Source organism: Lagenorhynchus albirostris, chromosome 2 (genome assembly GCF_949774975.1).
Source record: "Lagenorhynchus albirostris chromosome 2, mLagAlb1.1, whole genome shotgun sequence".
Classification (NCBI taxonomy): Eukaryota; Metazoa; Chordata; class Mammalia; order Artiodactyla; family Delphinidae; genus Lagenorhynchus; species Lagenorhynchus albirostris.
This window is the reverse complement of record NC_083096.1, coordinates 110,579,672-110,601,865: the sequence shown is the minus strand read 5'-3', so window position 1 is coordinate 110,601,865 and position 22,194 is coordinate 110,579,672. Positions and strand designations below refer to the sequence as shown.

The window sequence follows — 22,194 nt, the reverse complement described above, 5'->3', positions numbered from 1 at the left end:
TATCCTGCCTTGACACATAGGCTAGGAGATTACAGAGAACACGTTCTTGGTAGCTCTTCTACGTCATCCCAATAACAAACACCTTATTCTAAAGCTTCCTGGGATTAAGAGTGTTTATTTTGATCATCCCATGTGAGCTGGCCATGGGTAGGGGTGGGACAAGTTATTCCCCTTTAATCTTTCACTTAACTCAGGGGTTTCAGAATGTCTACACTAATAATATCAGACAATCACTAACATAAGATGAAGAACAAAAGAGACTGAATTTATAGGAGAGCCTAAATGCCTATTCTTTGTAAAGAAACAATGCATGCCAACGTATTTTCACCTGTTACCGTCAGTTGGCATTTAGTAGCCATGACTTAAAATTCTATATTTAAAACCTCACAGGAATTATAATGGCATCTCTGCATATTTGAAATAATATTAAGTACACTGAGACCTTTGGTATCTTTAGAAAGTATGCAATTATATCATTATTAAAAATAATATCCAGAATATTTTCCTTTATTATATTAATATATAAATATACAGCACCATAATGTAAAACAATTATATACATTATTTAAAATCATGTATTTGGCTCATAATTGGCCTAGGTTTATTACAAATTCACTTGAATGGTTGCTACAAAGAATGATTCTGGCTTCTTTTCTGTGTGTAAAATATTCCAAAAACCAAAATAAATTAAATAGATATTAATCCAGAGCTAAGTGAAGATTATCCAGCAAAAAAGGAATACTAACATGTATCTTGTTTTAAAGTTTCAACTGGATAATAAATTGTTTCAAAAATCTTTACATAAAAACCCTAATAGTACCACCCATAAATCATAAAATATAGCAACAGATAGTATATTTAATTTTTATCTAATTACTTTTTAGACTCATAGTAAAAACCTATTGCTTATAGAAAATAATCCAACAATTTATCCAAACATTGTTACATAAGAAGTTTTAAGAAACTGTAAATAATTCTTAATACTCTCATTTTGATTCTCCGACTTTTCAAGACTATGCTGTATTTCTTTCAAACATACTTCCTGATGTTGTGCTTTCTAAATAAAAAAAGAAATAAAGATAATTAATAATGACATTCATATCAAAGGATAGTCATAATATAAAATTTATATACACAATAATTGAATACATGGTTTTTAATTTTTTTAAAGAAAGAATCCTAACATCTGATGTGTTGATTATTAACTTAGAGCTCACTTTTCTTTAAAATCTAGAATAAAGCACATACATGGTTGATCTCTACTGTGACAGTTTGTTGTAATACACCTTCACTTAGCCCCAAATTATTACATATTTAACATGATTAACTCAAATGAATTTTACTTAAAACTATTAATTTCTATTACATTTAACATGACATATTTTAATACTAGTTTTTGCCATTTTCTTTGCCTAAAAGAATGACTTTTGCTATCTTAAAAACTGATAGAATTCTAGTTTTGATAATATGAATATTTTATTTTTAGAATCTTTTAAAAAATAAAATGAGCTCAATATCATAGGTATTCTTTGAGGAAAAAATTTTAAATGTAATGTATTTTTAAAATATTCAGCTGCATATAAATTCCCAAGAGATCTGTTCACTGAAAATACTTTAGATAGACAGGCTGCAAATATCATCTAGCTTCCAACTAAAATGTAGGCACCTTGAGAAGAAAAATCTTTTATATCCTTCCTATCAGGTGTTCAATGACACCCAATACCTTGTGAAACTGAGCGATGCCCCCAGGGGAAGTGTGGTGGGTGGTATGAAACAACTTGCTAGGCTGAGCTACACAAAGTCACAGAATGTATATAGTGAATCTTTGAGGAACATCGATTTTACTCAACAACTTGGGAGGGAAAAATATTAATACAAACACACATACTGTAAGGTAGAAAGCAAAATATACATGGATTTTAGTATAATATATAAGACTCCAAAGACATGTCAGGCTTCTTGGTCTGAGGTAAGCTGCTGAGGGTCACCCTTGGGTCTGTGCAAGCACTCCGCCCTCCCCCGGAGCACCTGGGCAGAAAATCTGTAGAGGCCTGCCACTGTGGGCAGGGCACCCTAGAAGACACCAGCATACAATTAACTATGAGACAGCCTCTCAGGGTGCTTACAGTTCAGATGGAGCTAAGCCTTGTATACAAAACAAATACTGAATTGCCAACTTAACTGCCCTCTGGAAGGGAAAGAACTCATAAACCCATTTTTCAGCAATGTCTAAATCTATGGTTAGAATTCTAGTTTCTTACTACTGTAAAAATGATCAGGTTTAGCAAAACATCAGATCTTAAATCTACCTATTTTAGCAGCTTTAATATTCCCAAGTACTGGGAATATTATAGCAAACACACCTCATCTTAATACTTATTTTATTTTTTCAGAAGTTTCAATTACACAAAGAATGTCACACATATTTTACAACAGAAAGTCTGACAGTGAGTTAAAAAAAAAAGTTTTGAAATAAAGGGAAGGCCTGTGCTAAATTAAAGATGAGAAATGTTTTGTTCTGATTAAATTGCCATGGAACTTTTGATGGCAATAAAATTAAAATATTGCACGTCAAAACTCATTTAACTTTTGAACCTTTCAGGTTTTCAATGATTTAGATGCTTGGGAATGAAAAAATAGTTTTCATGGAGTTTGGCTCCTGGAAAAAATAAAGTATTATTTCCTGTGTCACTGTTAAGTAGATAGTTTTCAAGTAATTCAGTCCCAACTAGTGCCAGCTTTCACAGTTTGTTATGCCATCTGACTGTTTCATGAATAGTTAGGAAAAAACATTAGAAGACTAATTAAACACAGCCAATTTGGTATTCTCATCTCATGGCTGAGTGGACCAAAGTATCCACTTCACATGCAGATATAAAATGTTTACTTAACACCAACTTATAACTTTCTAAAATATAATATGCATTATTTAAGACATATCAAAATCTAACTCATAATAAGTGTTTATCTTAAAAACTGAAAAACTCATATTAGAAAGAAAATAAGTCAATGATATCTGTAACTTTCATTAAGCATTTGTCATGTAAAAGTAATATGCAGGGAAAGGGCCTGATGAGACTTCGGGGGAAATGTAATAGATGCTACCAAGGATGCAGGATAATAATTCTTTGCCCAAATGCTGACTTTTTTTTTTTTTTTTTTTGCGGTACGTGGGTCCCTCACTGTTGTGGCCTCTCCCGTTGCGGAGCACAGGCTCCGGACGCGCAGGCTCAGCAGCCATGGCTGACGGGCCCAGCTGCTCAGCGGCATGTGGGATCTTCCCGGACCGGGGCACGAACCCGTGTCCCCTGCATTGGCAGACAGACTCTCAACCACTTCGCCACCAGGGAAGCCCCCATTTTTATTTTTTATGATTTATATTATTTGTTATTTTTAATACTATCAGTAAAGCAATAGCCTTGATTCCCCTCACTTTGTATTTTAATTGTTTATAACTAAACTCCAAGGTAAGAATGCTAAATGCTAACTTTTTTTTTTTTAACATCTTTATTGGGGTATAATTGCTTTACAATGGTGTGTTCGTTTCTGCTTTATAACAAAGTGAATCAGTCATACATAAACATATGTTCCCATATGTCTCCCCTCTTGCATCTCCCGCTAACTTATTTTTAATGAAAATACATTAAGCCATACTAATACTTACACTGTTCATTTTGCAAATAAGTTGATTTTGTTCTTCATTTTTCTTTCTAAGCTCAGTTTCCAGATCTAATATTTTAATTTGTAAAGCCCTTTCTCTAGATGACATTTTCTCTCTTTCTTCAGAAACCTGTAATTTTAATTAAAAGAAAAAACTAAATGTGCTTTCTTTAAAATATGATTTAAAGCCTTGACATCGTTATACTGTATCACTTCTTTCCAAACAGGTATTATTTGGATATTAGACAATTTAATTAGAAAGTGTTTAAAGATGTTCTATCTTGAGAAATGCATAGTGTAAGCATGTATTCTCCTCTTTGCTGTGTAAGTACCTGAAAAATTAGCTTGAAGTGGAAGAGGTATACGTATTTGCACTGCTCTGTGACGTTGGTAGGTTTTCCCCAATACTATATTTCTATAACCTGTTGACCAATTGCCATGTTTTACAGTATTTATATTTACCATGGTGTCTGGAGTGGTGGTGGGACATATAAAGTCCACAACCAACGCTGATTATAGACTTGGATGGACAGAACTGGGGGCAGGGTAGGTGATATTTACACCACACACACACACACACACACACACACACACACACACACACACACACACACACACGAGATTGGTTTTTCATTCATTCACTTCCAAAATGTTCTGAATTTGAGTTTTCATATTTCTCCGATGGCTTATTTTAGCAGAAAGTCTAGCTTAGCTACATTCATCCAAGGATTCAGGTACTTGGGAGCCTATCTGCAGGAATGCTGGGTTGGATCCATAAGAATGACAGTGGACGCAGGGACTAGTTCAGGAGCAAGGAGCTAGTAGAAAGGACTGTCCTCTAATCTCACTCCCATGGACTAAGTTCTAAGTTATTATAAAGTTATTTACAAAGATTTCTTGTGCACAAATTCCAAGGGTGATTGTAAGGATAGCAGGATTTGAAGCTGTGGGAGAAAGGGCCCTCAGGACAAGTATCTGTGTCCTTTACAATGTCCAGCAGTGTAGACAATGGTGACAGTGCAGTGATGGCACTCCTCATGTGGTAGGAACTAAAGACAACCCCATATTCCATTGTAGCAGGAAAGAAAGGAGAGGGCAGACACATCTCTGGGAACTGAACTCTTGTGAGAAGGAATCTGAGAGCACCTAGCATTTCCAAAGTCCATTTAGTCTGAACCCAGGATAAAGTCACTTCTTATTTTCCTCCCAAAGGTTGGGACTGAGAAATCTGGATTACACGTCTATCATTGGCAGTACACTTTACTACTTAGCTTTCATTCAATGATGTGCCTTTCAAAGTCAATTTAAATTGCTTTCCTGGAGTTAAAAAAAAATCAAAATATATCTATATGACACTTACAATTTAAGAGCCACATTTCAAGGATATCAGATGTTATCTCACCCTTGTGTAACTGCCTTTAACAGGCTTGGGAAAGACCATGGGTGGAAGAGAGTCTAGACAGATAGATTCAAAATTTGGTGCTGGACATGTTAAGTTTGAGATGCCTATGTTAAGTGGAGATGTCAAATAAGTAGCAGAATATATGAATTTAGATGTCAGGATAGAGAAAAGTCTGGGGCGGAGATATACTTCTGAGAGTCATCAGGGTATAGACAATCTCCTTTTGGCATCATTCAATCCTATGAGGAAATTCATCATCCCCATTTTATCAATTAAAAAACTAAAGTTTAGAAAGTAGCTTGCCCTGGGTCAGGGTATAATGTGTCAGAGCCAGAATTCAAATCTACTTTTTGTGGATTCCAAAGCCCACCTCGTGTCTTTCAAGATTACATTTTCAAATCACTTGATAAATTTACCTCTTCTTTGAGATCTTCCTGAATCATTTTCTCCTCCTCTCCAGATTGAACTAACCACACTCCCTTGATGTACCTTGTATCTTCCCTGCATTGTAGCACCTACTTGCTGGATGACATTTGTTTGTTCACATGTTATCTCCCTACTGGACTGTGAGTGTCCTGAGAGCTGAGGCCAGGTCTTATTCATCTTTGCATCATAAGCACTAGCAGAATGCTTGACAGACAGTGAGATATGTATTAAATGCTATCCAGATGGATTTAACTGGAAATTAATTCTTGTCTGTATTTATTTATACAACAACATTTGCCAAAAGAAAAGGGAGTTGAGCTTTATAGCTCACTGAATCCTGATCAAAACCAAAAGGTTCAATAATTTGCATATTTGCTGTGGTTTCATTTTAAAAAAAAAGAGAGGGGACTTCTTTAAAGTGTTTTCCATCTCTGCCCTTTACCCTGCCACATCATCATTTATTTAGTGAAGTAACTCTGGACCAGTAATCTATCTGTTTAGCTCCAAAAGGGAAAAGCAGGTAAAAAACAAAAATGTAATTGCTCCCTTCACCCTGTCATCAGGATAAAAACAATAACTGTAGGTTTGGCAAGATGAGATATTGTCTGTTTCAAAAGATGACTCTTTGGTAAACTAATTAAAAAGTTTCTGAATAAAGGCCATCTGTACCTTTTGTCTTCCTTCTTCTACAGCAGCTTCCAGCTGTCTGGCCAATGCTCTATATTCTGCAGATTTCTCTTTAAACTCAAGATTGGTATGCTTAAGACATCCTTCTTGGTTTGCCAGCTTCTTTTCAAGCTCTTTATTTTCTGCAACCATCTGTTCTAATTTTCTTTTTACAGAAGACATATATTTTAAAATTATACTGTGTAGAAAAAAAGGTAACACCAATTTTAAGTCAATTTAATACTTACTGTTTAAGGTTTTCACATTTCAACTGAATAAGATAATTTTCCTCTTCCAGAGAAAGCTTTGTCAAAAGATCATGATTTTCATCAACCTAAAGGAGAAAAAAGTTTTCTTGGTTATTTTCTTTATAATCAACTTCCAAAGAAATCTATATAGTTTATCATTAGAACAATTATAAAAAAGAAGAAGGTATAAATATTATTATTACTCCTATACAGAGAGACACCAAGAAATATTACATTGTTAAAATACAAGTTCTTAAATTCCTGGTTAATTAAAAAAAAAACTACGTTGCCTCACGGAAAATCTACGAAAAATTTTACTGAAAGATGGCAATTAAAACATTCTGAGTAATGTTTTATTGAAAAAGAACATTTATTAAGTAAATGTGAAGATTTTAAACAGTAATCTCCTATTGTTGGATACTTAGGGTTACTCTTACAGTTTTCTGTTTCACTTACAGATAGTGATTGATAATTGAATATCTGTGAAGTTGTAACTCTGAGTAAAAACCGTATTTGTGAGAAGCAAAATAAAATAGATAAGCAAATCAACCAAAGACACACCTGCCCATGCCAAGACAGAATATTCTTCCCATTGCTTCAAAAGCTATATTTAAATAGTTTAAGATGTTTTGAAAAATAAAAATAGAATTTTTCTCATAATTTCAATTAGTAATTTAGGTTATCTGTGTGATCTGACATTTTCCTAGAAAGATCTCTTTTCAGGAACTTAAACTCAGCAAAGTTTTGTTTGCCTGTTTTTAAAATGAGGCTGCATTTCAATATTAAATCCAGATTACATTTGAAAGATAGGGAATCCTTCCTAAAATTATTCTGCAGATAAAGAAAAAGACTTGCCACCACCTTTGAACAAGCTTCTTTGAAAAATAATTAAAAAAATATTTATTGTTTACTATGTGCTAGGCACTGAGTTAAGAGATGGCTGTATGGCACCCACGATCTCTCTTCTGATGGAGTAAAAAAAGTATATGTTGAAAAAAAAATTGAGAATAATACAAATAAACTTGGTACATAATTCTAATTGAAATAAATTCTAGTTTTTGTAAGGTAAATTACAGTAATTTACCTTATCCTAACATCAAAAAATATACATGTAAACATAGCTTTGTTCCTTCACTCATGCTATTACTATGTCCTCAAATGTCTAAATACAGATTTGTATGAATAAACTAAATCAGCAAATTTAATTACCAATATTTAAAAAAATACCTTGAAAATAATATAGTATTTGCATGAAACTGACCTTTTATCAACTTATTTAGATGAGAGTAAAATAATCACCCCCTGACATGAGTGCCCTCAACTGGTGAAATTATTCCAAAGCATTTAACACATCTAGCAAAAATCCAAATGATGGCTGGACACCTGGCCCTGAAGCTCCCTAATGGCGTGTGCTTGGTCTGCACATTTCCCCTTGTGGTGCTGCAGGCTCTCCTGACACTCGTGAAGCCTCTGTTCTGCTGCCGTCAAGGAATCGCGGTTGTGCTCTAACTCCTTCAGATGAGACTCCATCTGGCCTCTCACCTGAGTTGTAGCATTAGGGAAATAAGTGCAAGATCACACATTCAGCATTAACGTTTCTACTATCTTAAATACTAGATATGCTTGCAATATAGTAAATGTTTTAGGTATAATAGTTTTTTAAAAAAGATTTAACCAAATAAATAAGAATAAACTTTAAGTTAGCCTCTGCTAAATAAGAATGTATGACTCAAAAGTGGGCTGGACTTCAATTAGTTTCCAAAAAGTTTGCTGAATAAAAGACTATGGTAATATTAGCTTGCAGGGAGATTGTTTAAATTACTTAGGAAAGTAAACTTTTTTGAATTCTGTCATTTATATTCAAGTATAGATATTACTAAGAAAGCTGGTATGGTAGTTTTCTGCTGTCCAGCCATCAGGCTAAAGTAACTTTAGACTCTCTGTCATTCGATCTGGTAACTCAGATATTTCAATTAGAGCAGCCTTGCCGTGCTCAGCTTAGTCCAAATCAGTAGGTTTACTGTATATAAATTCAAAATAGCTAATATCATCAGTACTCAGTAGACTATAATTTGATCATTAATGTTATATGTTACTAAGAACAAATCTAACTGTATCTATATTAATCTCTTTGGCTGCTGCAATTCTTCACTGTGGCACTTTTGTGGAGATGTGACAAGCAGCAGCCCTAAAAAAATGCTTGTACTGCTAGTTAAGAAAAAATAACAAGACATAGGGCACTTAGGATGTTCATAGGGAGGGAAAACAAAAGCTAGACTCTTTCCCTGAGACAGGAAACACACAGAGCTGCTGTGCAACATCTGGCATTCTTGATCACAAAAGATAAAAGCAGAACAAAGCCTACCTCTGGGTCCCCAAACATCTAAGAGCCCATGAGAAAACCAGGAGACTTAAAACAGTAGGAAAGAAAAAGGATGCATTTCATTAGAAAAACAAATAATAATGGCTTGTCTGGTTTAATACCAGTAAGAAAACATTGTGACCTCACAGTATTTGAAAATCACAGGCTCCTGCCCCATTGGCCTTTTGAATAGGCTTTTTAAATAGACATTTATTTAGAGTGCTGCCTACAAAAGAGGAGATATTTGCATTGGTATGTCTCATGAGAAAAACTGATCAAGAGGTATGAAACGATTTCTTCTCTGCTCTGCTAAAAATAGGTGAAAAGTATTGATAATTCTAAGTAGTAAGTTGCACATTTGATAGGCTACCTTTATCTCTTTTAACCAGCAGAATGTCTGCTCTGGCTGACCTCTTTCTTCTTCACATTGGTGCCTCACTCAGACTTCTCAATTCCAAGATGTGGGGACAACCCAGAGACAGTCACCTTATTACACTCTGTTGGAACTGACCAGTAACATCCCATGATGTCCCCAGCCGGGAGTCAGGGGAGTCAGCGTCCTACAACTTTTGCTGCTTCCTTACCAAAACAACGTGAAAAGACCCAAAAAGGGATGCAGTTTCATTTAAAAACTTAAAAATATTCATAAAAACATCATAACTTGCCAACACTGAACTTCCCCTCATTCTTTGGCAATAGGGTGAAAAGAAAGTAAATGATGTTGGGTTTTTTAATGTTATTTTTCTTCCATAAAAGCATTTAGCAGAGAATATTTACTTTGCTTTTGTACACAAAAGATTTACTACCAGAATAAAAAGGTAAGATTAAAAATGAAAGGTATTCAACTTTGCATGAAGCTCAGTGACAAACAACCATTTTTTCTGCTACTTAAGTCTGCTCTTGTATCAGAAAAATTATACATTTATGTTATTTCCCAAATATTTTGGAAAAAGTAAAAAAAAATATTCACACAAACAAACATTTCAAGCCTGGACGAAACGTCATGTCCTTAGAAAACAAACTGCCACAGAAATCGAGAACAGATAATTTCTAGGTCTAAACTAAAGAAAATGACCAAAATTAAAGAATTTATATAAAATTCATAAAGTACAAAACATACATAAAACATTATTTTATTGTTTAAAATGTCAAACTTACCTTCTTTAATTTTTTATTTTTGTTTTTTGTTATTAGGTTATTCTCTTGTAGCAAACTTTCACATCTGCTTTCCACCATTTCAGCTGCTTCCTGCAACTTCTGTATCTGAAAATAAAATATATTATTAAAGTAAGATGCATTATTTTATTATTAGGACCACTGTATGAAATAAAAAGCTAAAAAATTGAATTTAAATTTTAAAATTTCAATTTTAAACCCATTATCATTTTCCTATTAATACTCTCAGTATGTTTATCTAATGTTATTCCTTCTTTAAATACAGGAATCACTCAGTGCTCTACTCTAATCCACAATCCTTTTATGATTTACCTGTCTTTTCCCATGAATACTTCTAGAATCTTCACCTGAGCTCTGAATATTAGAGAGAGATCCTCATTTGCAGGCCCACGTCACTTTAAAGAATCAGTCTCTGGTCCAAACTAGCTCCCAAACCAATTATTTCACACTCCGAATCAAAATCTGCTCAAAAAATATCTGAGCACTTTATACAAGGCCCAGAGTCAAGAATATGGTAACTCATCTACAGTATTCTTGATGGGGGATTAAACCAGAACAACCAGCTGGAAGACCCAGATGACATTCCCAGTAACGCACTGCACAGTCCATCACAGCCTCCATTCTTACCTCCAGCTGGGATGACAGCAATATTCTAACTGGATGTCTCAACTCCAATTTTCTATCTAAACCATTGGGATGGAGCGCTTCCTACTTACCTACATTATGCCCCTCCTTAAGTTTTAACCTTTAGTTCATTATTCTTCAATTCAAACACTCTCTTCCAAGAAAGTCAAGCTCTTTATTGACAGTTTGTTACCCACTCAAGGACCTACATAAGTCCCATCCTTCAAATGAAGTTTTTCTTAAACTTTCTAATACTTAAGCTTTTCTATAAATTACTAATTAACACACTCTCTATTCCATACATATTGTCATCTGTTCTCTTCCAGGTCTTTCATGTGAGTAAATCTGAATTATACTTTATTTATTTGGAAAGAGGAAATATTGTGCTTTAATGACCCTTGAAGGGAGTCATTATTCTAAATCAATACCATTAAAAATACAAGATGACAAACATAACCAAAATTAACTAATAGGATTATTATAGGTTCACATTAAACCTATGTAATTAATTTTAGATCTACTTTTAGGAATAACCAATATAAACACAGGATATTTAAATCAGGAATCAGCAGAATCATCATTTTATAAAAGTATTTGGGACCTTAAGAAATATTTGGGATATATCATATTTTATCACAAATAATAACTCCACCTTTCTTCAGTTCTGCTTTTTTACATCATAAACAAATGCAGTGTTTTAAATTATCTACCAAATTTAACAAACATTAAAATAAATGCAATGATCACCTGAGCTTTATAAACTTCAATAAGAGTTTTCTGTTGTTTTTCTACTTCTTGCAATTCTAAGAGCTCATTTTCAACAGAGGCAATCTCGTCCTTCAAAGCAGCTAGTGTAGTCTATTAAGGAATATATAAATAGATTTTATAAATCATTAGAATTCATCTGTACTCCAGTGCTATAGCATTAAAAAACATAACTCATTTATCAACGAACCTAATAAAATAATTATTTCTGATTGCATATAATTACCATCTAAAATTAGGAATTTCAGGAAGTTAGTAATATTTATGAGCAACCTTAATAAGACTTATTCAAGACCTTTTTTTTTTTTTTTTTTGCAGTACGTGGGCCTCTCACTGTTGTGGCCTCTCCCATTGTGGAGCATAGGCTCCAGACGCGCAGGCTCAGCGGCCATGGCTCACGGGCCCAGCCACTCCACGGCATGTGGGATCTTCCCGGACCGGGGCACGAACCCGTGTCCCCTGCATCGGCAGGCAGACTCTCAACCACTGCACCACCAGGGAAGCCCCAAGACCTATTTTTAAACTTTAAAAATTTACTGATGAAAAAGACTTGGAAAATAGAAAGACCATGTTCCTGGAAGGGAGGACTCAATACTCTTGACATATCAGTTTTTTCCAAATCAATAAAACTTTACTGTAATTACAACCAAAAGTATAACAGTTGAGGGGAAGAGGAATATGACAAAATTAATTTAAAATTCATATGGAAAAATAAAGAGACTAATAAAAATTTTAAGATACTAGAGAATCTCAGTACTTATTAGATATTAAAATGTATAAAGAACTAAAATTATTAAGACACTAACATAATAATATAGAGGTCTATGGAATAGAAAAAGAAAAATACACTAAGATTATATTTAGTGTATGACAAAGGTTGGATTTTTGAATAAATGGGGAAAATATGGATCACTATATAATGGTAATAAGACAACCATTTATTAGGAAAAAAGCAGATTTAACTATTTGCCTTCAGCAAACATGATTTTTATATTAAACAATTATATATTTATTTTAATGTATTAAATATTTAAAAGTTAAGCTTAAAGTTTTTCACAGAAGATCCAGGTAAAATTTGATTTGATTTTAGGATAGCAAAAACCTAACTAAGCATAAAATCAAAAGATGATATCATGAACTGTAAGAGTCTGAGATTTTATCCTCCAAGTTTACCAGTTAGCCTAGCACAGTTTCATGCATGCTAGCAGAAGACACAAGACTCCTGGGTCAGAGTCTTAATTTCTTTATTACTCAAAGCAATAGCAGTAGCCAGATATTAGCATCTGTGTTCGTTTCCAAAGCCCCACTTCCCGCAGAGCAACACCAAGAGGGCCAGATGACACCTGTACATGCGGTGGGTTGTATACAGAAGCAACTCTGAGTTTAGGGAACCCAAATCTCTTATAACACGTAGTAAGCATGCCTTTTAGTAGAAGGAAACATTGTTATCTTCCAAGGATGTTCACTATACAAACATCCTTGAAAAGACAGTCTGTATCTGGATCACAGGCAGTCAGATGTGCAGAAATGTGAGACTCCCAGCAGAAGCCGAAAAGGAAAAAAAGATATATACACACACACACATACAAACACACACATGCATATATATACATGCATATGTACATGTACATATATCTCCAAAATTTCATAGCCCCTCAAAAAACTAAAGAGCCTAACAAAATGTGAAAAAAGTAAAAGATTATGACAAAAGATTAAAACAAAAGACCAGAGAGAGGTCTTATATAATAATTAGGAAAAAAGACATGTAAAAGATAATGAGTAGGTAATTCCAAAAGGCAGAAATGTAAATGATCAACAAATACATGAAAAATTATACTTACTAGTTATTAGAAAATGCTCTAGGCAATGGACAGTCTTCTAGTAGTGAACATAAGAAGCAAAAATCCCTTCCATTGTGAGCTTAATGTACTTCATGTATAGATAGACACAAATAAGGGGTATATAGACAAAAAACAAGAAGTAAAATATATCATACACAATAGTAAGACAGTAAGGACAAGTTGGGAATGGGCCAGGGAGGCCTCCTGAGAAAGGGACTTGGGAGTAAACACCAAAAGGAAGTATGGCTCTTTGAGGGAAGAGGATTCCTGTAGAGAAAGGCAATGGTGGGAGAAAGCCTGGCCAGTTAGGGGAAAAAGCAAGAAGGCCAATGTGGCAGAAAGCAAGAAAACAAAGGGAAGCGTGGAAGGATATGAGGTCAGAGAGGTAATGGAAAGCCAGATAGTGTAATGCCTTGTAGATATTTACTCTATTAATCAAGGTATCACTGAAGGGTTTTGAGCAGAGCAGTGACATGGTCTGACTTACATTTTTATAGGAAATGCTTTACTGCTACACTGAATGCTGACTGCAGGGGCAGAGGCAAGGGCAGAAGCAAAGAGAAGAGGTAGGCAGTCACTATAACAATGAGACATGATGGTGGCTTGAACCAGGATGACAGTGATGCTGGTGAGAAGTGGTCAAATTCTGGATATATTTGAAGTAGATCTGCTGACAAACTGGAAGCAGGTGTGAGAGAAAGGAGTCAAGTAACAGAAAGGATGACTGCCATTAATTGAGACAAGGAAAACTGTAGGATGAACCATATTGGGGAATATAGGAACTCTATTTTGGACATGATAACTTTGAGACACCTATGAAATATCCAAGTGGAGATTTCAAGTAAGCAGTAGAATACATGTCTGGAATTCAGAGGCAAGGTCTAGGCTAGATATATAAATTTGAGAACCCCCAGGATATAGATGGTATTTAAATCCCCAAAACTAGATAAGATCACTTATCAAATTTGGAGAGATTTGTTTTAAAATTGCCTAGTACTGGAAAAAGTATAGGGACCCATTTACTGACCTGGAAATATATAAAACTAACATTAAGAATGGGTCTTCCTTTTGACCATATGATTCCACTTGCAGAAATTTATCCTAAGAGAATATATATGCAAAAAGACTAAACGTATCCACATTTTTATTTATATTATAATAGCAAAAAAAAAACAACCCAAAACTGGAAGTAGTTCACAATCCCCCAAATTATATATATATGCTAAAAGAGTAACTTTACTTATTTTTCAGTTGTGAGATTATAGGTGATTTTTAAATTTTTCCTTTTGTGCTTTTCTGTTTTTCAAACTTTCTATAATGAACAAATAGAACTTTGTAACCTTCCAAATAACTTTTGTTGTTTTAATAGAGGAGGTCACTGGGGTCCTAGAAACAGTATCAGCTAGTATCTTCTTCATTTGAAACTAAAATCTAAAATTATTCTAAAATAATTGAAAGTAACAAAATACAACATCTAGACAATTTTACATTGTGCATAACATATGCCAAATATACCTAGATGTTTTTCCTTAAACAAAATTCAGAGAGTTAAAAATACATGTTTTTGAATTATTTATAGAATATAATATATAAGCTTTAACTCAGTGATTTTTATATGTAATTTAAAATTAATTCCATTACCATGTAATTAAAAACCAGACTTAAAATTAATGAAATATCCTTCTAATCCCCTCTCTGAAGGATATCAAGGAAATTAAGAAAATAAACATAATAAATAAAATTGCTTCCTCTTCTAGAATAAAATGTTTAAAGAATTAATTCAATAAATATTGAATAAGAGCTAACTATATGTCACACCTCCCCTGATTATCCTGTGCATACAAAGATGGGAGTTTATGAGGAAAGATTCATCCTAATTGAGAAGACTTTGGGAGGAAGCAGCATTTAAACTGAACTTTAAAGGAAAGGCAGGATTTATATACTGAGAAAAAACGCATTCCAAACTGTAAGAACAGTAAAACTACAGGAATAGAGGAAAACATAAACAAGTTGCAGGAAATAAGAAGTATTCGTATTTGGCTAGAGTTCAGGATAACTAGAAGGCTACATTCTCTAGTCTCCCCTGTAACTAGGTGGGGTCATATACCTAAATAAGGAGAAGAGTCGACTGGTATGGAACTTTCAGGAAGTCTCTCTAAAGAGGAGAAGATGGGGAAAAAGGGGGAGATAATTCTTCTTTTGTTTCCCTCCATCCTGTTATTTGAATCTTGGCTATAATGGATGGAGCCCCATCAGCCATTTGAATGGCAGAGTAGAGAGCTAAAAAGTAGCTAGGTTCTCCGATGCCATACTGGTTTTGAACTGCCAATTCTGGCCTTCTTTTCCATTAAACAGATTCTTTTCTGTCTTCTGTTTACTGTCCTCCAAAAACAGTATTAAGGAACTGAAAATGATGCCATCATCTTTAGTCAAGTCTCATCAGGTTACATGTATCTATGACTAGGAACTCAAATACCCTTTTCCTCAGAATGTATAAAAGCTTCTTCCCCATCTTTACTCTGGGTACACACAAAAACCAATCATCCCTTGGATTTGACTAAGTTGGAAAATTCTTTCCGGTTATGAAGCAGCCAAGAACATACTTTCTGGTTTCAAACGGACCACGCCTGAAGCTATATCCTATTGTAACCGTGACACCTAGAAATAATCTTATGCATTAAAGTTAATGTAATTTTGGATGATTCGCCTAACTGCTAAATTGGAGAGTAAATAAACTTTTTTAGGTTGAGACAAAGAGATAGTTATTCAACTTCATAAATCTTAGTACTGCTGAAAACAACCTTTACATGTATTTGTATATACAACTATAAACATCTAAATATCTCTATATAAGTATGTGTGCATATATGTGTACATACAAATACATAGATATAGTTTTAGAAGTTACTTATTATAATGATATTCTAAAACTCTTGAGAAACATAAAGGAAAAAAATGATACAAGAGCACTACTCTAAACCTGCTGTTATTTCAAGTTACTTCTACTAAGTAGACTAAGTTGTCATTATACTATATATATATACATAAACACATACACATAGTACCTTTAATTTTGTATTCTCAAGATTCAGAGTTTCATTTTCATATTCAATTGAGTGAAGTTTTCTAAGAATTTCTTCGCATGAATTTTTTCCATGGTCTTCCATTTTCTTCAGGTCTTCCAAAAGATGAATAATTTGCCTTTATAAAAGTCATAGAAATTTTCATTCAAACAGTGTGTTTCTGAAATTATTTTTGTAGGGTAGTTTCAAAAGTTACTAGAACTCATACAGCAAAGGAAATAGGAAGCCGTAATCTATATATAAGGTTACTACTACTGAGTAACTGAATAGAAATAATTACCCATTGATGACGCCAATGAAAAATTACACAACATTCTCTTCGCTAGTCAGTAGAACATCTAAACTATGATCCACAGGTAGGTCTGTCTTTCTATCATTCATACATGTGCACACACATACACACAATTTCAGGGAAAAGGTTAAATAAAAGGATCAAGTGAGGCAATAAATAATCTTTAGAAGCAAATCATATACACTAGTTTTCAATGATAAAACTGAAGAAAATATACAGAAAGTAAAACATTCAAAAACAAATATATAGTTATTTATTGTTAGCTTAATAATAAATTACAAAGTATAGAATATATGTATTTTTACTTCCCTGGTGGCACAGTGGTTAAGACTCCATGCTCCCAATGCAGGGGGCCCGGGGTCGATCCCTGGTCAGGGAACTAGATCCCACGTGCATGCTGCAACTAAAAGGCCCACCCACCACAACTAAGACCCAGTGCAACCAAAAAAATAAAATAAAATAATTTAAAAACTTGCTGTCATTGCTGATATTGCTGTTAAAAACATTTTAAAAAATCTGCTTATATATAAAAAATATATTATACTACATATATAAATATATTATATATAAATATATGTAAATACATATATTTATAAAATATGTGCATTTTTTATTTTTCTTTGTTATGCATGTAAGACACTTTAAGGAACAATAATTTGTGAACACCAATGCAGTTTTAATGGGTAATCATATTTATTGTATTTTTAAAGTAGACTAAGAAAAGTTTATTAATTATAAATGGCAAAAATAGCCAATCATATAGAAAACAGCTTTACCACATGTAATCCATAAGAACCAAAATACAAATTACTCAAGTTGGAAAGAACAGAAAACACTTCTTACGAAACAGTAAAAAGGCTCTAAATTTTTTTTCTTACTTTTTCATTGTTTCGATCTGAACTTCCAATTCAGTTTTTTCTATTGCAATTTTCTCATAATGACTTTTCCAGACGTTGGAAGCTGAAACTATTTCAGACAACTTGGCTTCCTAAAACATACATAAAGTACTCATCTTGTAATTTCATAACACTGGTTTTGTCCAGGGTCCTAAAAATAAATACATTATAAACAAGGAAACACTCATCCTATAAAGTATGGAACTTTTGTTACAGAAAATTTCAGTGTACAAATCTGAACACAGGAAAACTTTAAAGTAAATTTTAATAATGACTTGATAATACTATTACTTTATATGCACATAGTGGCAGTTCCAACTTAACATATTAAGGATGTTGATGGAACTATTTTCAAAAAATGTTTCATAATTACTGAAGATAATTCCCTTTATATTTACTGAACTCTTATTTGTCTTTCTCTGTTGGACTTATTTCATGTAGCATAATACCCTCCAAGTCTATCCATGTTGTTGCAAATGGCAAAACTTCATTTTTTTTTATGGCTGAGTAATAGTCACCCGTGTGTGTGTGTGTGTGTGTGTGTGTGTGTGTGTGTACACACACACACACACCCCACATCTTCTCTATCCATTCATCTGTTGATGGACACTTAGGTTGCTTCCATATCTTGGTAATTATAAATAATGCTGCTATGAACATTAGGGTGCATATATCTTTCTGAATTAGTGTTTTCAGTTTTTTTCAGATAAATACCCAGGAATGAAATTGCTGGTTCACATGGTAGTTCTATGCCAAGCTGTTTTGTAGAGTCACCCCACTGGCTTTCAAACACTAGTACTGTCAGCAAGAAAGTAAGAGTGGTAGTGGTTGGTTACCCACTTTGAATGTGAGCTACCAGAGGTAGAAATTTTTGTCTGTTTTGTTCATTACTAGGGTCTTGAACAGTGCCTGGCATAAAGCAGATTCTCAATAAATAACTGTCAAATGAATCTACTCTTTACAAATCCACCTAGAGATCTGTAGCCATTGTACCCCTTCTCTACAGTCTACAGAAAAACAAATTCACTAGAATGACAACAGTGCCAATAATTATTAATCAGAACTCAGAAGTAGTGATATGAACAGTTAACATTTATTGGGTGTTTCCTTCTTTCCTTCCATCATTTATGCACTCACTGAACAAGTATTTATTCAGCATTTATTATGTGCAAGACATTTTTTGTTTATATTTTTAAAGCAATATTTTTAATATATTAAAAAAAGACTAGTTTTCTGTTTTTATATTGTATGTAAATGAATATTAATATGCATTATAAAGTGTAAGTTGGACAATTATATTAGAATATAAATTAAGATATTTAGAAATTTTACCTATAAAATAAGGGCTAAGAAGAAAATTTAAGACCTTGATGCAATTAATTGTTGTGGGACTACTTCTAAAGGAGTAGTCAAGGAAGGCCCCTCTGAAGAGATGTCAAGTAAAAAGATACCAGAATGATTTTTAAAAGAATCAGCTATTATTGAGCCTGAGAAGAACATTACAGCCACAGGCAACAGCACAAAACAATGAAACAAACACACTCCATGCATTAGAGGAATAGAAAGGAGGCCAATATGGCAAAAATGTAGTCTGGCCAGGCACTGTGCTTTGACATATATTTTCTCCTTTATTCCTCCTTACAATCATATGAGACAGGCAGTATTATTATCCCCTATTTTATCAATAAGGAAACTGAAGCTTAGAGAGGTTAAGAAGCTTACCCAAAGTCACAAGGTTAACAAATGGAGAAGTCTTCCTATACTATGATCTGGGGCATGGGTGACATGGTGCTAGTTAAACAGGAAAATCCCAAGAATGTTAATGACTCAATTAGTTTTTACCACTCAAGAATATTTTCAGGCATTCAACTAGGCCTACAGCCTTATAGATTTTGCACTTAATGCTCAATTCTTTCATCTAATTAAATTCTTCTGAATGTAGTTTAAATATTAAGAGTTTTAAAATGTTAACAGTTGAGCTTATAAAATATTAGGTTGTCTTGTTTATACAAGCATTTATGCAAGTCTGTTTTCATTTCTAAAAGCCTCTGATAATTCTACAAGGCACAGCGTAAGTTCTTAAGAGGTAGGATACCAGTGAGACATTAAAAAGAGTAAATATTTTATTAACTGGTAATTGAATAAATATAATTCATCAAAAACAACAAAACGCTAAGTCCATTTTTCAACTTTGTTAATACACCCAAAGATAACTTTCACATGGTGGGTTTACGTCAGCAAATGGTTTTAAATGCATTACGGAGTTTAAGTGAAGTGAATTACTGAATAAAGTCATACGGTCTAATAACATAAATCAGCATTTCCCAATCTGGTATTCCTCAGAACCAGTTCCAAGAGTTGCTTTGTGGGTAGAACAAGAGTTCTGTGGTTAAATAAGTGGTGGAAAACTCTGAATTCAATACCCTCCTTGGCACTGCTTCATGTTTTCTGAAGGCCTTCTCAGAGCCTTTAATATTATGTTAATGTGCTTTAATTCAATGTTAATATGCTATTAGCACTGAAGTGGTGTTACCCTTAGTTGACCACAGATGCTTTGGGACTTAACATATCCTTTAAATAAAGCCCCAAGGAAATGCTGATATAATTCAATATGCAAATCTGTCATTTTACGTAATCTTTCAAAATGAAGGCTAAAGCAAAAATGTATGAGTAAAGTTTTTCTAACAAAATTATTATATTAAGCATTATGAGGTTAACTACATAAACTAAGTACATAAAACAATTCTTTAAGGAAGAATGTATATAACTTACCTGCTCTCTAATTTGGGAAGTAAGATTTTCCACGTCTCCAGTAAAATGTTTAATTCTTTGTTTGTAAATTTTAGATGCCTTTTTTAGAGCTATAGCTTTTTGCCTACTTGATTCTTTCATCGTTACAGCCTCATGCATACTCTTTTTCAATTGCAAGTTCCATTCTGATATTTTGGTTTCTAAGCTCTAAAAAAACATCAGCAGTAATTAAATTATTTTAGAATGCCAACGTTTACATAAATATTGTGAAAATATGTAAAATCTTCCACACAGGATTTATCAAAAAGATTAATCATAAGATTAATAAAAAGCAAAACAGTGAAGAAAGGTGATTTCACCAATGTTTATTTGTAACCAGTTATAGAATGCAAATTTAAAATGTATAAACCTATATAAAACTAATATTACTCTTACTAAAGATATTAATATTGGTGATTACAGTAAAAACACTAATTTCCTTAAAACTTTTTTGATTAACTAGAATTTTTAAAAATTTCCCATCTAGATTATACATAGTACTAGTTACTGCAAATCGAAAAAACATAATTTAGCTGGAGACAATTCAAACAACAGGTACAAAAAGCTCAAAGGAATCAGTAGCTCCCCAAATATATTAGGACTCTTTAGTTAAAATAATAAATGCTTAAAGGATATATGATCAAAATCTATAGATCATGAAGAGTATAGATGAGATAAACATAAACTTATTTACCAAATTTTAATTTACTAGAATTAAGGAGCATGCTTTGACATTTGAAAGAGTTACATCAAGGACAATAAAAGTACTACTTTGCCTAATAAGTAGTAAGTTTGTGGAAGTTATTATTCTAAAACTACACAGGGTTCAATAAGAGTTGGGATAAAAAAGTTAGGATTAAAAAAAGGGTAAAAAGATATTTGAGGGCATGTTTCTATCCATTGAATTTGATAGTGTTAATTGACATAACTGTTTCCTTACGTATTTCTTGAGGCTATAACCAGACACAGAACATTAGGTTGGGTGAAAGATGATTTAGTGTGATAACTCTCATGTTTTCACTTCAAATTACCTTAAGACTTTCTATTTAAAAGTATTTGAGTACTAACTATCTAAGAATTTAAAGACTTAAGATTTTAATGCCTTAACATTTTTTGAAAGTTGTGTAATTCTGAAAAGAATGTAAAATTATTACAGAATTTAAGTTTTAGTCTTCCATTCCTTGGACATTTTAATAAAAAAAAATTAAAGGACAGTAAAAGATGGAGCTTTTCTACTTTTTGATCAACAAAAAGTATGCTTAATTTCCACTAAAATTGAGATTAAGAAGTACATGCAAATCAAAACTACAATGAAATATCATCTCACACCAGTCAGAATGGCCATCATCAAAAAATCTACAAACAATAGGGCTTCCCTGGTGGCGCAGTGGTTGAGAGTCCGCCTGCCGATGCAGGGGACACGGGTTCGTGCCCCAGTCCAGGAAGATCCCACATGCTGCTGAGCAGCTGGGCCCGTGAGCCATGGCCGCTGAGCCTGCGCGTCCGGAGCCTGTGCTCCGCAATGGGAGAGGCCACAACAGTGAGAGGCCCGCGTACCGCCAAAAAAAAAAAAAAAAAATCTACAAACAATAAATCTGGAGAGGGTGTGGAGAAAAGGGAACCCTCTTGCACTGTTGGTGGGAATGTAAATTGATACACCCACTATGGAGAACAGTATGAAGGTTCCGTAAAAAACTAAAAATAGAACTACCATATGACCCAGCAATCCCACTACTGGGCATATGCCCTGCGAACACCATAATTCGAAAAGATACATGTACCCCAGTGTTCACTGCAGCAGTATTTACAATACCCAGGACATGGAAGCAACCTAAGTGTCCATCGACAGATGAATGGATAAAGAAGATGTGGCGCATATATACAATGGAATATTACTCAACCATAAATAGAAACAAAATTGAGTTATTTGTAGTGAGGTGGATGGACCTAGAGTCTGTCCTAC

At 33.6% G+C, this 22,194-nt stretch overlaps 1 protein-coding gene across 4 annotated transcripts in view; it reads right to left on the bottom strand.

The window, feature by feature from the left end:
• Nucleotides 1-498: 498 nt before the first annotated feature.
• Nucleotides 499-22,194, bottom strand: part of ODF2L (outer dense fiber of sperm tails 2 like) — a 36,337-nt gene continuing 14,641 nt past the window's right edge. For 3 of the 4 annotated variants that reach the window (XM_060142502.1, XM_060142503.1, XM_060142505.1), the window contains 10 exons: nucleotides 20,214-20,399; nucleotides 17,424-17,533; nucleotides 16,236-16,371; nucleotides 11,312-11,422; nucleotides 9,923-10,027; nucleotides 7,786-7,944; nucleotides 6,403-6,488; nucleotides 6,158-6,320; nucleotides 3,665-3,790; nucleotides 499-1,057 (listed from right to left, as the gene is read on the bottom strand). In XM_060142502.1, the coding sequence (XP_059998485.1) occupies nucleotides 929-1,057; nucleotides 3,665-3,790; nucleotides 6,158-6,320; nucleotides 6,403-6,488; nucleotides 7,786-7,944; nucleotides 9,923-10,027; nucleotides 11,312-11,422; nucleotides 16,236-16,371; nucleotides 17,424-17,533; nucleotides 20,214-20,399 (1,311 nt within the window). In that variant the 3' untranslated portion in view covers nucleotides 499-928. The remainder of the gene's footprint in view (nucleotides 1,058-3,664; nucleotides 3,791-6,157; nucleotides 6,321-6,402; nucleotides 6,489-7,785; nucleotides 7,945-9,922; nucleotides 10,028-11,311; nucleotides 11,423-16,235; nucleotides 16,372-17,423; nucleotides 17,534-20,213; nucleotides 20,400-22,194) is intronic. The other variant, XM_060142504.1, reaches the window with a different exon arrangement.